This window comes from Aptenodytes forsteri, unplaced genomic scaffold (genome assembly GCF_000699145.1).
Source record: "Aptenodytes forsteri isolate BGI_AS27 unplaced genomic scaffold, ASM69914v1 Scaffold353, whole genome shotgun sequence".
In the NCBI taxonomy this organism is placed as follows: domain Eukaryota; kingdom Metazoa; phylum Chordata; class Aves; order Sphenisciformes; family Spheniscidae; genus Aptenodytes; species Aptenodytes forsteri.
Genome location: NW_008794953.1, coordinates 901,365 through 918,391, shown reverse-complemented (window position 1 = coordinate 918,391; position 17,027 = coordinate 901,365). Strand labels below are relative to the sequence as shown.

General features: G+C 40.9%; 1 protein-coding gene across 6 annotated transcripts in view; it reads right to left on the bottom strand.

The window, feature by feature from the left end:
• ZMIZ1 (zinc finger MIZ-type containing 1) overlaps window positions 1-17,027 on the bottom strand; it is a 318,248-nt gene that overhangs the window by 120,859 nt on the left and 180,362 nt on the right. For all 6 annotated transcript variants that reach the window (XM_009275432.2, XM_009275436.2, XM_009275435.2 and 3 more), the window contains one exon: window positions 15,481-15,586. In XM_009275432.2, coding sequence (XP_009273707.1) covers window positions 15,481-15,586 — 106 coding nt within the window. The remainder of the gene's footprint in view (window positions 1-15,480; window positions 15,587-17,027) is intronic.

Here is a 17,027-nt window from a genome sequence, read left to right as displayed (position 1 = left end):
TACATGTCATTTTCTGGTATCTAAAGGAAGAGGATTAAATTTAAGCTTTAGACTCAGGCAATCACCAGGAAATAGTGATTAGAAGATAACGTACACATGAACAAAACACTGCGTACCTTTTAAAACACAAGTCTAGATTTACTTAGCTCTCTTACCTGCTTTTCTTTTTTGAACTTATTGCTGTTGATAACTTTATTAACTTCCTTTGCAGCCCCTAAGTCCCCATGGCGTTGAGTTTTACCGAGTGGAAGAAATCTGATCTTTTGCAGTGCACCTCCTTGATTAATCCCTTGCTAGTACATCAGGGCAACTTTACTGTGTTATTTAGGCAGGGAGCATAGTTAAAAGCTCACAACCAGCCCCACCTCATTTACAAAACGTGGCTGAAATTCACATATGTGTGTTTCTGTGTAAGAAGTATCATGTTGTCCTTCGTATTCCTACAGGGGAAATTCTTATTAGGCCTTAATGATTCAAGGCCAACAAATAATGGGTTATGTATTTATGACATCATAAATTAAAACAGCACATGAAACCGAAGGAATCAAAGCTTCTTCTATACGACAGGCATTCTTAATGTAATACTTCTGCCTACATGCTTTCTTCATTTTTAGTTTTGTTACAAAAATGAATTAGTAATTTGGCTTTCAGAGACTGGACAACGGGATTCATTTCCTAAGGGTGGCATCAGGAAAAACAAAACTGAAAAGATTACTGTGTTGGGCACAGTCCTGCCATATTGCATAGTATACCGCATGGAGGAAAGGTGCCTTAAAAATACCAGAGATCCAACCGTCACGTTTGAGATATTGTTAGCAAACACTCTAAGAAACTTTAACATATTGACACATGCCTTCACCATTGTGACTCAAATAAAATGCCAGCAGGCAGACCTCAGAAGAACTGATGGAGGAAAGGGGGAGTTTAAACTCCTTCCCACCCACAAAACCAGGCTTTGGACCAGCAACGCTGTCCTATTATTCTTTGGCTCAAAAATACTGATTCAGCAAAGAATTTAAGCATGTGCCTAAATTTAAGCAGTTTAATTAACTTTGACGTCAGTGAGCCTACTTGTGTGCTTATAATTAGATATGTGCTTGCTGAAGCAGAGCCGATCTGAATAGAATCTCGTTGATTTTAATTTGGCCCTTTGTCTTTGCCCCTCATTTATTCTTTGCAGCGACTGAAGGATTAGTGCTAAGGTTCTGATTCAGGAATGCACTTAAACAACTCATCTTCACTCACAACATGCAAAAAGAGGCTAAGCATGTCTCAAAAGATAAGCACAGACCTAAGTGCTTTCCTGAATAATGACAATTCCATGATTGAAGAACAATGAGAGAGGGGAGTTATTTCACTCATACTGTAAATTGGGTGGTCCAGTCTTTCTTTTTGTAAGTCTGATTTTTTTTTTTTAAATATAGAAAATGCTTTTCCATTTATGTAAATAAAGAGCAAAAAGTTGTGCTCCACATAATATAAATGAAAATTTATGAGTAAGCAGCTACTTCATAGAGAAATTAATTTTTTATAGGAATCCTTTTTCACTGTTGTTAGTTCTTGCAGTGTGAGAGAGCCTGCTGTAAATGTCTTATTTGTTGATTTGAATGATGGCTTTTAGGTCCCAATATCTGGGATATTTTAAAGCCACATAAAAACAAACACAAAATAATAAAGCATTAAATTAAAAAAAACCCAAAACCAAAAAGCAACTGCATGAAGAACGCCGAGAACATGAACACCACTCATCCAGACAACAGAAATAACAGTTCAAGTCCCCAGAGGTCAAAAGACAGCGAGGTGCCTCCATAGCACACACACCAGAGCAAAGCAGCAAGATCAAAGCCTCAACTCCTGCCAGGATGCTCTGCTGAACACCTCCAGAGGAAAATCTGATGTCTTTTAACATGCCCATGCAATTGTATTCAGCACACAGATAGCATCTTGAACAAGCCTTTTAACTCAGATACTTCAGCCCATTCTTCTGTGTTTATGGCCTTTTAAAACCTGGAATACATGACAGCCATTATTAACTGCAGGCACAGTACAATTAAAGGTGGATCTGGAAGGATACAGCAGTGGAGGGGAAGAGGAAAACAAAGAAAACCAAGACGTGAGTTCATTGCAGTGAAAACACTGCAGAAGAAGTTCCTCAAAATAAACAAGGAACCCCAAAGACTACTTCTTCTGAAGACTCTGCCATCTCTCACAATCCTCATCTGCAAAGCTCACTGCGGGGTTCCCTGATCCTCTGTACCAAGATGCTGCAACACACGGTGGGACGACTGCGCTGCACCCGGGTGCACCACTAATGGAATGACTGTCAGGTGCCTGAGCGGCCCCGAGCAACTGGAACAGCAAAGGATTTGTTATGCAGTTTGCGTTAATTGTACTGGTAAATACAGAGCTAAAATACCAACAGGTCTTTGAAAAATACTCAGCAGAAATCCCATTGATTTCATGACTTTTCAGAAACCCCACTTACAATGGTGCGCATGTAGTGAGATGGCTAGTCCTTCATTTACTCAAAAAACTGTTGGCACATACCTAACGTTCTGCTTTCAAAAGAACACTGGAAAAAAGTTTTTTAAAAGGTCCAGCCTCAAATTGCACTGAAGAGAAATCTGATGATAGAAAGAAATCATCTATCCATCTACTTCATGAGTGCATTTGGAGACACAAGAACAGAATAAGAACATTCCAGTTGGATTATTAAAGCAATATGCTTTAAGTGACAGAACTAATACAATTCTTTCAAAGCCGTTTAGTTTGTTAAGACAAGTTGACATAATGAGGTTGAAGGAGATGTAGGAAAAAATTAATTTAGCTAGTAATTTTAGTTATGGGGGTATTATTTGCTTATTAACTTGCGCATGCCATAATGAGAACCGCATTATTACCTGCAGATCTCATAAAACTTCATTATCCCATTCCCATTACTTTGGATTTTGCATTACCGTATGATTGGGTTTCCCTGGACACATCTAGATTTTTCATCCTAAAATTTCTATTTTTAACCTAAGATTCAGGCTCTCCCACACTAACTCATTTGTCTAGAACTTGCCAGCTTTGCAGGCAGAGCAGGCATATGCTGTCCCTTTTCCTCTGCTCCCACATTGTGACCTCTCCCTTCTTTGCTCCGTATCTTTTTGCTGCGTCAGTAAAAAGAATAGACCTATTTCAACTCTGTCATCTCTACTCCTCTACTGCTTAAAAACTTACAAACAGCTGCCAGAAGAACGGACACTGTTCAATGTGCAGGACAGATGATGTTTGGTCTGGGCACACTGACAACACCGAATCTACAATTTCTCACCTTCCTGTGCAGCCAACAATCAACGCTTTCCCTCCAGAGAAGGGGAGACTTAGAGTTCAGAAAAGGCATCACTAACAAATAACGCTTCTAGACACGGAACCTTAAAAACTAATTCCAACACTGCTATAGAAGACAGCTATTTCTGCATACGTGCATATGCCTTCTCAAGCATAGTTTTGTATTTTCAATCTCTCTGCGACCTTTATAGCTTTATTGACCTCGTGATAACTAAAAGAGTTTTGGACAGAGAGATGAAAGGCAGATAAAAACATTACCTATGCAAATAAATACAACAGAACAATGATCCTTTACAGACTTTTTTTTCATCTTTGTAGACTAAATGGCACCTGCAGAATAAACGGTTTCCTTTCATGGGGCAACATATATAATTAATATCTGACTATTCCAAGTTTGCAGTATGTTTTCAAACCACAGTCCAAATATATTTACTTCACAATAGGTGCATATATACGCTCACATTCCTTCCAGATCCTCAGTTTAGTTTTATTTTCTTCTCTACAAAATTCCCCTCCAGCATGATTTGTACCATGCAAAGACTGTCAGCCATGTAATAGAGTTAGCTTTTTGAAGACTATCCTTAGAGGTCATCATCATCCTTCTATAGAGTTTAAGACTATCTGATTGACAAGTTTAAGATTTAATTAAATGTGGGGCCACTGTATTTCCCATCCTCCCTCGATTTGAAAACATAACCCTCCTCAGAGTTAGAGACTCTGGCTCTTCCACTCTCTTTGAGTGAAAGCATACATTTGTCACGGATGCATGAAGATGTGAATTCTACCAGATCAAGAAAATATGGGGAACACAGAACATACTTTCAACTGCGGAAGTCTGGCAGTCTGTAGTGCTGACTGAACCAAAGGGGACCGTGCCAAGTCAGACGTGGCAGTCAGGATTTCCCCTCTGTTTTTCTAACATCACCTTCAATGTTTGCTACTCCACACGTTACAATCCACGAAAAAAAGAAAAATGCTGAAATGCCTCTGCATACATAGCTGTTATAAAGGGATGCTGAAAACCACTCTGCTGTCATTCATAAAGACTGAGGTCGGTTTGAAGCCCAGCTCCTAGCAAGGACTCTATGGGAAGACTGGCTGCTAAACTCCGCTCAGCTGTCTTCTTTGCCCTGACACATGGTTTGGGTTCTCATATTAGCAATACATTCACCCAGTTTGAACTAAGTTTGAATTTTCCTGTGTGTCAGAGTTATCTTCTAATCAATAACCAAAGGATCCCATTAAGCCTCCAGCAGCGGTTTGATGATCTACCAGCTTGTGTCGCAGGCTTAAGGACTTTACTCTCAAATGTTACTCTTGTTTCTCACCACAGCTTTCTGTCCCTTTAGAGGCACTGAATGATTCTGCGTGGGGGCTGATCCCGCTTACACAAAACAGGCAAGACAACACTTCTTTCCACTCTCTAAAAGCCGGATCAGTCCCCAGGTCCCACGCCAAGCACACAGCTTCACACAATTGTTTTGATATAACTTGAGAGCAGCGCAGAGGCAGGAACTCCTTGAGCGGCAGCTATCATACTGTACTGCCACTGCCTTGGCTGAGGAGCTTCTGCCTTCCATCTCTATCACTGCAAGTTGGGAGCAATATTTGGCTGCAAAGAATCAAACGAACACAGAATTTGCTCCAGCCAAAGACTTTGTCTTTACCCATTAATTCTTCCACACACGGAAAGGAGAAGAAAAGAATCTCTCTCTTTTGGAACAACATTTTTTCTTTCTTCCATTCTGACAGTTGCTAGACTGCAATGTCAGTCTAGCCCTTCTCCAGCTCACAATTACGCTCATCCTAGGTACTGGATGCATATTTAGCTAAATTGAGTTAAATTTTAAATCACTATTTAAAAACAATTTACTGTCCTGTAGAGCATGCCAGATGTCGTAACAGAACATGTTTTTTTGGTTTACACAATTTTGGTTCTAACAAAAATCTACCTGAAGTCTTTGCTTTTGCTCTCAAGATAGCACAACAGTGACACAATTCTAATACCTTGTTGTTTCTCCTGTGGTCAAGTCACAGTTACTGTAGTTACTGCTAATTATTTGAAACAAACACGTTTGGCTGTAATACTAGAAGACCTCTAAAGCAAAACCCCCTTACTGCTTGCAATGGTATCTGGCTTTTCAAGGACCGCTAGGACCACTCCAGCATTCCCAGTGGGAGACAGCAACTGTTATAAATTTCCAACAATTTACATCTCCCAATCTCATTTTAGACTAGCAGTGAGTCATTTTTCACGCTGAGAATGTAGAGGTCTCTCTGGTTCTTTGCCTTAATTGAAATTGCTTCTGTAGTAAATACACTAAATAATTTCATTTGTTTTTTCTATGATGGAAAGACAATATCTTCCAGAGTGAGCAAGATTAATGTCATTTGGGTCTGACCAGACAATCATAGGGGAGACTATCACACAAGAAACAAATACCCTGCTTTGTACGCAGATGTTCAGTGTTCAATTTATCTCCTCAAGAGCAGTCCCTGTTCAGCCTTCTATTACTGAGTTCAAAGCCAAGTCAGTAATATTTGCCTTTAAAAATGTTTAAATTTATGTTTCCTGTGAGAGCTTGCTTTAGAGATGCACATTTTAAACCAGTCTGTGAACCTGAAACTAGGGTTCAGTGTCTGTGGCTGCAGGTTTGAATCTACAAAGCCCTAAACGGGGCTCTGGGAACAACAACACAGGCAGGCAGGATTTAAAAATCTGTGACTTGTTCTGTCCACTAAAATTAGTAACCCCAGCACACTTTAAATGCAGGCATTTCTCAAAGAAATAAGCAATATATTAAAGGGGGTTGCATTTAACCATTAGTTCGATCACATACTTCAGAGAAGCTGAGTTTCTGTATGAAATGCTACTACTTGAAATTTTGCTGAGAGTGACTCTGAAGTTGAGCAGATACTCAGTTCATACGAAACACTGGTTCTTTGTAACAGTACACGGAAGAAATACATATCCGCAACAACAAAGAAAGCGTAGGTACAACAGAGATACCTACTATACAGATAGATAAAAGAGTCAAAGAGATTTGCCTAGGACTGCACAATATCCAGGCATCTTAACGTTTGATAATTTTTTCCTTCCAGCAAATGAGGAAATCCTATCTACGAGCCCCAGCCCCAACAACAACCGTGTCTACGGAGACATCTTACAGGAGCAGAGACACATTCACCATCATAGACTTGTTTCTTGGACTTCACATCCAGACTTTCAAAAAAGCCTGGTTTAAGTCACAGAAATAAGATTCAAAGCAACTTAAGTTTCTAGTTTCAGATCCACACCTTTCCGGTTTTATTATTGTTAAGCTACTAAATATCACAACTTTTTGTTGTTGTTGTTGAGTAAAATCTTATTTCTTCCATTTATTCCTCAAGTCAGGTGTTATTGATAACTGCTACAAAGCATGATTTAGCATATACAGATGTGTCAGGAATAACTAAGGAAAGTATGGATTTGTTAGGATATTAACAAAAGTTCACAACGAGACACAAATATCCTTGCAATTTTAATCAGACTATCAAAACATAAAAAGGGAGTATTTACCTCAGCATCTGGAAAACCTGCAGAGGAAAGCCAATTTGATGTTTTTCTTTACATGTGTTACTGAAACTGAAGTAAGTTGAGACAAAAAGAATCCATAAAATGGAAACAATCCAGAAGCCTTATCAAACATGAACACACTAACCTCTACTGAACTTCTCAGAAAAATAGCACACGTTATAAGGAACAATACTGCGTTTGTTTTGGGAATGTATTAGTTAATAGCTCTCTTCAAATCCATTTTCTGTTATTCTGTGGTCTTTCTCCTTGAATACCCTCTCATGAAGAGGCACAAAGACTAATACAAATTAGAACAATCTACGATGATGAATCCTTATGATTCTTTGATGATTCTTTAACTGATATTTAAATGAATGTATTTTATCACATAGCACTTATGTAAATACCTTGCTATCGGCATACTTTAACAGGTGTATTCAAACGTGAGCATTAAAAAAGATGAAACACTAAAACACTTATTCAGTAAGGCTTCTCAGTATGGAAATCTCTTTTTAAAGAGAAATACTACATATAATGTCTTGTCTACTAAGCAGCGTGTTTCAGAGTGTCGTCTCTAGAGTATTCGGAGCAAGAACTTGTCTTTCCAGATCTGAAATTTCGACCAGTGGAATCTCAATTGTATTTAGGAAGTGAACTTGCTGTCCTGGAGCTTGATGGTCTGATCTGTTCGCACAGTTCATGCTTTCGGTTGTTCAGCCCTCCAGCAGCAAAAAAAGCTACCAATCCCCCTGTGGAAGCTATGTTACTGTTCTCATAGCTGGACTCCTCATGAACTTCTCTGAATGCCTCCAAGACACACAGGCTGATAAAAGAGCACTGGCAGTGAGGTACATTTGGATGCACTGCAGCTGAAAAGGGAACATGTTCAGGACTGCATGCTGTAAGCTGAGAAAAGGTAACTTGTAAAGGGCAAATGCCATTCTGAAGAGTTTGCTTTCTTCTCTCCCATGAATATAGGCATGTTTTCACAGCTGCCTCCCTTCTTACTTTCCATTTGTGACTTGCCGCATGTTCAGAGGGACAGATACGTTACTCAAAACAACAACAGAAAATAAAACATCAAAATTCACATCGAGACCAAGCTCTAGTCTGTCTCTATCATCAAATTTTCCGTTGCTCCCAGCACATATGGGGTCCCTGAAGCACAAGACAGAAAACAGCGATAGAAATCAACAGAAATCTTCCCTGGAGAATGCCAGTTCCAGTCCAAGTGAAAGTGTGTTGTGCACACTAGGAAAAGACACCGCCTAGGAATTGCATGATGAGCTAATTCACTATGCACTTCAAATCCACAGCAAAGTGAACATTCAGGTAAGTACCAGCCTCATGAAAATCCAAGGCACAGACTAAGAAAACAGCAGAGCTAGCTTGTTGCTATAGTTGAGTCTCTGCAATTTTCTTAAGTGCTACAGTAAAGGCATTAGTGCAAAGATGTTCCAACCTGGCACCAGAGTTTTACTGCTACATCTCTCATAAAGTCAGAGTTGGTACCACGGTAACACGGACCTGTCAAATGTCAAAAAGAACAGGCCAGATAAGCCACCTGATATTTTGGCTAGACAGAATAAAGCAGCAGTAGCTTGGCCATGCACCCTCCTTTATAAACATAGGTGTTCAAGTGCACAGCAGAGAAGCGAATGCCAAAAAGGAAGTAAATTTCCATTCCAGAAAAATAATACCAATCTACATAGGTATGTCATGAGGCCCTAAAACTCACATGAGAGACAAAGAGGAATTGCCAACCCAAGGATAATGAAAGTCTGACACAAGTACGATCATGTTTCTTCTAAGAGTAGAAGGCAGACCAAACGCATCAGCAGCGGACATCTCAGAGGAAGGGAACAGGAACAGCTCGAACAAGTAAGGCCCAGTGGGGAAGAGCATCTCTCATTCGGCAGGCTCTTCAGATGCTCCGTCTCGAGATGTTTGAGAGCTGATTCCTGACAAGTCTGCCACACGCCAAGCCAACCTGACAGAGGCTCAAGAAACAGGATATAATTTTCCAAACGGCAGGTCTTTTAGAGTTTTGTTCTCAGTAAACTCATGGGCAAGACAAATGGGCAAAGTCCACTGTGCCCTTCCTATGATCCCCTTTTCTGCAGGGAATGTAGATGTGACTGCCACAGACTACAGATGTAAATTAATGCTGCTTGCCACTAAGCAACAGTACTGGCTGTGCTTCCCTTTGGTCAAGGGGAGGTGCTGACTTCATTAGCAGAAACCCATGAAACTAACCCCATAATCTTAATGAATTAAGACTGAATTACAAATAGTACCCATACTATATATACCCATAATCTTTAGGAAAGAGAGCCGTAGTTGGAATGAAGGTATGTCTTGCCGATATATGTTCCAGAACAGAATTATTTTATCTGTATGATAACAAAGCATAAGTATCCCAGCTGAAACCATGGCTCCACTGCACTGGATACACACCTACAGGACAAGAGGTATTTTCTGTCCTGCATAAAATTGAATTCAATTAAACCAGACAAATAAAAGTGAGACGGAGGGTGCATTATTATCCTTGCATCAAAGATATAAAACTACAAAACGGAGAGCAAAGCAGCCAAGGGCGCACAGTGAGAATCTGTGCTAAGAGCTGGGAAGGGAACCTAGAGATCACCTGAAATGCAGCCAGTCTTCTGCATCAAAAGCTGTTTCAGAAGGTAACAGCTAAAAGAAAACGATGCCTTTATTTGAATTAAGAGTGTCAAGTGGACAGTTTTAGGACACTAACTCTAGGTACCACTGGATCAGACAGCTGCATGGAAATGTAGCAAGAATTTAGGAATACAAAGAGAAAAGGTTCTTAACCAGCTTCCAGCTACATCAAGAACCTCATTATACAGTCAGTTTCATACATTTATTGAGTTTTATCTTTAAAAAGGCAGTTTGATTTTCCATTCTCCTTCCCTCTCTGCTGTCATTCTAACTGAAAACCTATTCCAAATACAACTGCCCTAATAGTTCAGAATTTCCCCCTTATTTCAATAATTTATTCAACTTACACCTATATGCTTTTGTGCCAACACTGTCCTGTAGCTTCATAGCTCTTCTTGTTCCAAGTTGTTTATTTGTTAGTATTTACATACATTTCACAACTCTGCTCAGCTTTCATTTCATGAACAACCCAAGCCAAGCTGCCTTGGCTGCATAAAAAAATAAAGCTGCCTACTCATTCTTCTTATCAGCCACTTTCCTAAGTACAGGTACAGCATTTGTGTTTCTTCTCCAGTCATACGAGACCATTTTGACTTGACTGATTTGCTGAAAATCTTTGGTGTGAGGCACGAGACTGACAATTCATATGCTATTTCTTTCTAAATGCAGGCATGTCGATCATTCAGTCCCTTCAAGCTGGAGGGATGCCATCAGCCTTGGCTATAGTAATTTTCTTTCTATACTTGTAATCCTTTTAGCCGCCTCGCTTTGCCTTGCCTCCACAGATAATGTAAGCATTATTACTGGAAACTTAGGCAAAGTGTTCATCTAGCCTTACGGTCCCCCATAATCTAGAGGTTATCCTTAATTTCTACCTTTTCCTCATTCATACTGCAGCCTCGTTTCTTCTGTCCTTTTTTCTCATTTCTGTAAGTTTGATTTGATAATACGGCAAAACGCACTTTGCCCAATCTATACTATTGCTTTGAAACAAGGCAGTAAACCATGTTAGATGATGTACCCTAATCAGGACATACCTTTGGTCTCAGTATCTTGTCCAGTGATGTTTTAACACCACCATTTGCCAGTACTCTCACTGAAAATACCTTTGTTAACCCGGGGTCCAATTTATTCACAGCTTTGGTCTCAGATCCACTAAGAACAGCCCTACTATTCTACAGTTACATTACAATAATTAAAGCTAAAGAAATAAACAATGTAAAATTCTCAAATACCATAGAGTTTTAGTTTACGCTTCATATAAAATTAAGATTATTAAGTAATACTGCTCTTGAAAAGTAAAATCAAAAGCACACCAGGCAGAGCCTAAGGGACTGAAAACAAAGCAAAAAGGGGTTGCTATCTCTGCTATCAAACATCTAACACTTAGCTGCCCACCCAAGCTATCACAGCATTTATTTGTTGTAGCTTCTCAGTGACTGCTGAAGTACCTTTTCTGCACAGTTCTGCCCTCAGGCTCCTTCCTCCCTCTCTCTCTCTCTCTTTAGAGAGATACTGAACACTGTCCTTTTCTGACAAAGCTCCCTGTATGATCTCATCCTGTCGTCCCCTTGTCTGGCCTCAGCTTGGCCTCCTGACAAAAGCAAAAGTAGCTACAAGAGCAATGAAGTTCAGTAGCTCGATAAAGTATTTTTAAAAAAAAATATTTCAGAACAGAAAATTACTCCCTCTCTCTTCTTTTTTAATTTTTAAAAAACCCACTCTGATCGGTGAACTCTGTTTTATTTGAATAGCAGACCTTAAAACAAAGCTACCAAATCACTTAAAATCTTCTACAGGAAGGACAAAAGCAGCAGCTATCATGCTCAGAAAAGGTCCAAGCAAGCACTGTTCAGAAAGAAGGTGGTCTTCAGGCTTAAGGAAGAAAACCCAGAATACCCAAACACGCGTGCACTCACATACTAAGATCGACTGAGGTTGCTAGTTTGAAAGCAAATGATCAGGCAGCTAACCTGCTGGGCCATTCCCTATAGGTGTCACAACAAGGCAAAGGAATTTGCCGTAGAAGGTTTGGGGAGCAGCTGTCGCCAAAAGAGACACATATATTTTTAAAGGCTTTGTCATTTGTCTTCAGGGTGGGGAAACGCTGTACTTGACCTCCTGCTGAGGCAGCAGCCCAGCTGCATGCAGCAGCATGGGCTAGAAGAATAAAAGGAGGCACAGCTATTATTTCAGGTACAAACACCAGAAAGCAGAGACAAAAGGCACAGTCATTAAATCGTCATTACTATTTAAAAGCACACGACAACTTTTTAATACTTTTCATGCCACATGGGTCTCCCCTCAAGGCATTCTCCAAAACAATTTGTATTAGCTAATTGTTAACTATCTCAATGGCCAAGTAAAACAAGACAAAAAGCAGGACATCAAACACTGTCTCGGCAACACCAAACGGTCCTGGATGGGAAATGCCAAGGAGCTGACAGCTCTCGGTCTGTTCCCCTGCCTTCCCCCGGGCTGAGGCTGTGCCACCCGAGAAGGTTGCTGTCTCACCTGGCTCCAGCTCCTCATCTCTCCCCGCTTCCCTCCATGCTTGCCTGTGCTCTGATCTGCCATCTGCAGCTCCTGTAATCACTCCTCAACCTCTTCAGCTTAGCAGGGAGCTACCACCAAAACGGTTTAAATCAACTGGGATGAAACAGCGCGGGGCCAATTGCATGAGACAGTGGTGTGGGTTTCCCATAGAGCTGAGCCAGTTTGGCAGCTGGCTGCTCTGCCCTCTAGCCTCAGGCTCCAGCCCTCTTCCATCAGGGATAACCGAGACCCTCGGGCACTGCCACAGGGACCCTCCCTCTCCTGGCAGAGAGCCAGCTCAGGGAGCCAGTCAAACAGAAGACAAGCTGTACCCCAAAAGCTCTACAGCCACTACAGGTCCCTGAGCAACTCAGGCCACGAATTGCCGGAGAACAGAAGCAGGACTACCAATTGCACTGGTTCAGCTGCCTCTGCAAACCAGCAGACCTGAGGGACATCTGGCTGGGGTGGTCCACCTGCTCCACACAGCAGAGCTGCAAAGCCTGCCAGCCACCACTGCCAGGCCACTCCAGGCGTCCCAGCCTGCATTTCCCCACCACGGGGCCCCAAACCCTTCCCGCCCACCACTGCCAGGCCACTCCAGGCGTCCCAGCCTGCAGGACATCAGTCAACAAGCCTTCTCCTAAGCCGTAAAGAGGTACTAATAGTGGATGGCCCTTGAAAGGATTTGGTGCAAATATTTTCCCCAGTGTTCACCTACCCCCCCCTGCCAGGCCACTCCAGGCGTCCCAGCCTGCAGGACATCAGTCAACAAGCCTTCTCCTAAGCCGTAAAGAGGTACTAATAGTGGATGGCCCTTGAAAGGATTTGGTGCAAATATTTTCCCCAGTGTTCACCTACTCAAATGTGTTTTAATTAGAAAAGGTTTTTTTCTCCTTACATTTCAGAATGTCAGACACTAAACAATATGGATTAAAAATGCTTCCAGAGCGATCCCTTTGGCAGCATTAAATTCATACTTGGAGGAATGAATTCAAACCATTGTAAATTCCCCTTAAGCCTGGAAAAACAAATGCTTATTCACTAAAAATAATGCCATTTGATATCTACATCAGGGGACTTCCGTAGGAAAGTGACTGGAAGAAGTGTTGAAGGTGTCTTTCAATAGATGTAACAGAAAAAAGAATGAGTTACTCAAAACAACATGTAAGCATCCTTGACAACAACTTCAGCAAATCATGAAAGGCAGCGTTCAACGATGCACGCTGTTTAGAAAGAAAGCAAAGGACAACCTCAACATTTTTACAAAAACTGAATGAGGGAGCGGAGCCACTGTTGCTTTAGAAATCAGAAAACGTTAATGCGCTCAGATGTGGAAATTAACCCTTTCAAAAAAGTCAGGAGGGTCTGAAACGACCTCACATTTGTAATTCCAGCCTGACAGTCTTTCAAGTTGCCCATTCAATGATGTACCTCTCGCATATCGTATGGGAATGTGACATCCTTAGAGCAGGGGCTATATGTGACATTTCACAAAATATGTTATGGTATGCCCCAAAATAGGAGTATTTAATACAGACAATAAGAGCACTAAGAAACACAATGTGGATGGGCATGATGAAATCCCTGGAATAACTGGCGAAACAACTGTATACATGGTAAAACTAAAGTAGTTGTGAGACCAAATATTTAAGATCATTGGAAATAAATTAGTTGTATATGCAACTGGGAAATAGGAAGCAAAGCAAAGGTCTGAGAAGGTTTTCAGAATACGCTGAGAGAAGAGCACATGATTTCGTTACCAGCTTTCCCAGTATTGTATCAATTAACAATGGAAAGACTGAAATCTGTACAGATTGCTAGGGTAATGAGTTGAAAAAAAAAGCATATAGTCCCAAAAAGTAATTACTGGTAGAAATCAAACGCTGACACTGGGCTTTTCTAGGATGTGATGACTGACCAGTGGTTTTCAAGACTATCCCCTCATCCAAGCCCTGAAGGAAAAGGACTACAATATGAATAGATCCAAAGACTCACAACCTCACCTTCACTAACACACCGATAGACACACACCTCAGGAAGAATTGGCAAGAGAGGGGGTATGACTATTTTTAATAGGTATATTTTCAAAGGAAATAAAGTTTTAATGTCTCACTTAATGTACTCATAGCTGGAAATCCTCATTTGACAGGCTTTAAAAAAAAAAATCAAGAAGAGATGCAATAGCTAACTATTGGAGAAACTTACTAGAAATTCAGAAAAAAGGGAGTTCATGCTTGGTCAACTGAATGTTTAATCTTCCACACAGTTTTCCCAGATGAAAATCAGACAGTTTATTCGACATTTAGTAAAATTAATGATCCCTTCCCATACAAAAGATAAATCAGTAAGTCCAGTGAATATGCCTTGATGTGAAAGCCACTTTTGCACGAGGAACTGCTTAGAGCACTTAGGACAAAAGGTAGCCATGATTAAAGAAGTTTGGGGCTGATAAAAACTGAAAAGGAACATGAAAAGAAATGTTAACACCCAATCAGTTGACTACAAATTACTGTTTTGGAAGAAGGTAACCTTTTCTGATGTTCTAAAACGGGGTCTGCATACCAGCTTAGTACTAAGCAGAGAAGTTATCCATGCTCAGTCTGGAATGGAACAGTTATCTGCCTGTTTTCCAAGCCAGTGCACATTATGTTGACATTCATCAGCTAAGAGAAGGAGAACCAGAATTAAATGCTCCAGTTAAATCAAACATGTGAGAAGCAGAAAGACCCTAAAGTGCATTTTCTACTTCTACTATACAGAGAAGCAACGGCAATACATCGTGATCAAATACTGCTACTTGATCAGAGCCCTATAACAGATTATTGCCGTAAAATACTGGAAAAATGGCTACTTAATACTATACCAATAGCATTGCCACCTACTATTGGCTCAAAATTCTAAAGCTAATGACTAGATGTACGAGAAACTACGGTACTTCTTTGTACAGACATATGCAGTCAAGGAATAGAAGTTTGGCAATAGATATATCAGGGAGTGCAGAATGAATGTGAAAGATTTAGAGGTTGACACATGACAGAAAATCAATGGTTTACCAAGATGGAGGGGCCTGAGTGTGTTCATTCCCACCATTACATTACTGAACATCAGTGTTTCTGGAAGTAACATTTCATCTATAAGATCAAACAGGGCAACAAACAGCACTAGTTGGGGAAAACGCACATTTCCAAAGTCATGTATCCTCAGAGCAGCATGCCATTGCAATGCTAAAAGCAGCAGCACTATTACCACCAAATACGTGTTCGGTTCTGGTTTTGTTTTTTAAAGAATGCAAGACAGTTGCAGGTAGCATTTATTCAGAATATGAACATCCAAGAATCAGTAATACACCAAAAAAAGGCTTTTCCTACCAGCTGATTTTGGAGTGAATTTGTCCCTGTTGGCTGCACATACTGCCAGTAGCCTGTATCCAAGGTCCAAGTCAAATCCTTGCTGAGCTGCCACTCGACTAACCACCTGCAAAGGGAAAGAGAGAAAGCTTCATTAGAGGTTACTTGAGCTCTTTGCAAAGTTACATTAACCTGCTTATCAGCACTAATGTTAGGCAACTGAATCTGCTGTAAGGCACTGCTCTCCAGTAGTTTCCAGTGCAAGCACAGCAAACTCAACACAGGAGTCTTCTGGTGATCTGGTTAATTGACCACTCACCAGAAGAACGGCCTAATAGTTCCACGAAAGTTGGAGAGACAAAGCTTTTCCAGAAGAAATAATGCAAGAGAAATGTATGCAAAGCTTGTACAGAATGCATTTGACTGTACTTGAGACTTCACGATGAGAAGTCCCTAAAAGTCTCAAGCTCTGTGTCACAAGCAGTTCCCAGCCCTGTTCTCAAGAGCAGTGCCCAGGTCCTTTAGGTTAAAATGCCCTCCTCCACACTGATGGGCAGTGTTCTACGCTGTGATCAGCGTCACAGTCGCCGCGTTTCAACAATACTGTACTGGCAAGCACAATTACTACAGCTTTAGAATAAACAGGCCTGTGCAAGAAGTATTTGCCAAGCACATTAAATAGGGAAGCATTAAATAGGGAAAGATTTTTTTTTTTTTAACTTATACTGGAAATGGGGGCTGATCTAGAAGGACTAGCAAAACTAGGCAAATCAAAGACTGGGGTTAAGGATGAAAAGCAGTCAACTGTTTCTCCAGGCCAGCAACTCAGCTATCAGCCAAGAATGTATCCACATGAAAAACTGCCGTCATTCTGGCAAACTACGCTAAGGTTATACACAGCAGAGTTTTTATATTGCCTTCTAGTGGCACAGGATAACTTCAGACTCAGAGGCATAGATAAACCAGATTATTCTTAACAATGCCATTTCTGCTTTGCATTGAAACAATGGTCTAGGAACTCCACAAGAAACAGAACACCATTTCCTTGTGTGAAGCAAAAGAAAGTCCCTATCCTACATAGCTTACAATGCAAGAAAATATCCTTTTCCAACCCCTATCTCCATCTGAAAGCTCCTTTCTAAATTAATGACACTGCAATTATCTGTGTCCAGGACTGGTTCCCCCCAAAAGCAACAGTATAGAACAGAGTGAAGAACCAACATACGTGATAACCTACAAACAGTAAAAGAAATGCACTATTCTGCCCTACCTACTCAACACTATGACATGAATCTTACTATTCTGAACTTTTTCCAATATCCACTTTTCCTAATTAACAATTAAGAACCAAATTTCTTTCTTAAGAAAGAATTAATGACATAGACAGTGGGATCGAGTGCACCCTCAGCAAGTTTGCAGACGACACCAAGCTGAGTGGTGCGGTCAACACGCCAGAGGGACGGGATGCCATCCAGAGGGACCTGGACAAGCTGGAGAAGTGGGCCCGTGTGAACCTCATGAGGTTCAACAAGGCCAAGTGCAAGGTCCTGCACCTGGGTCGGGGCAAC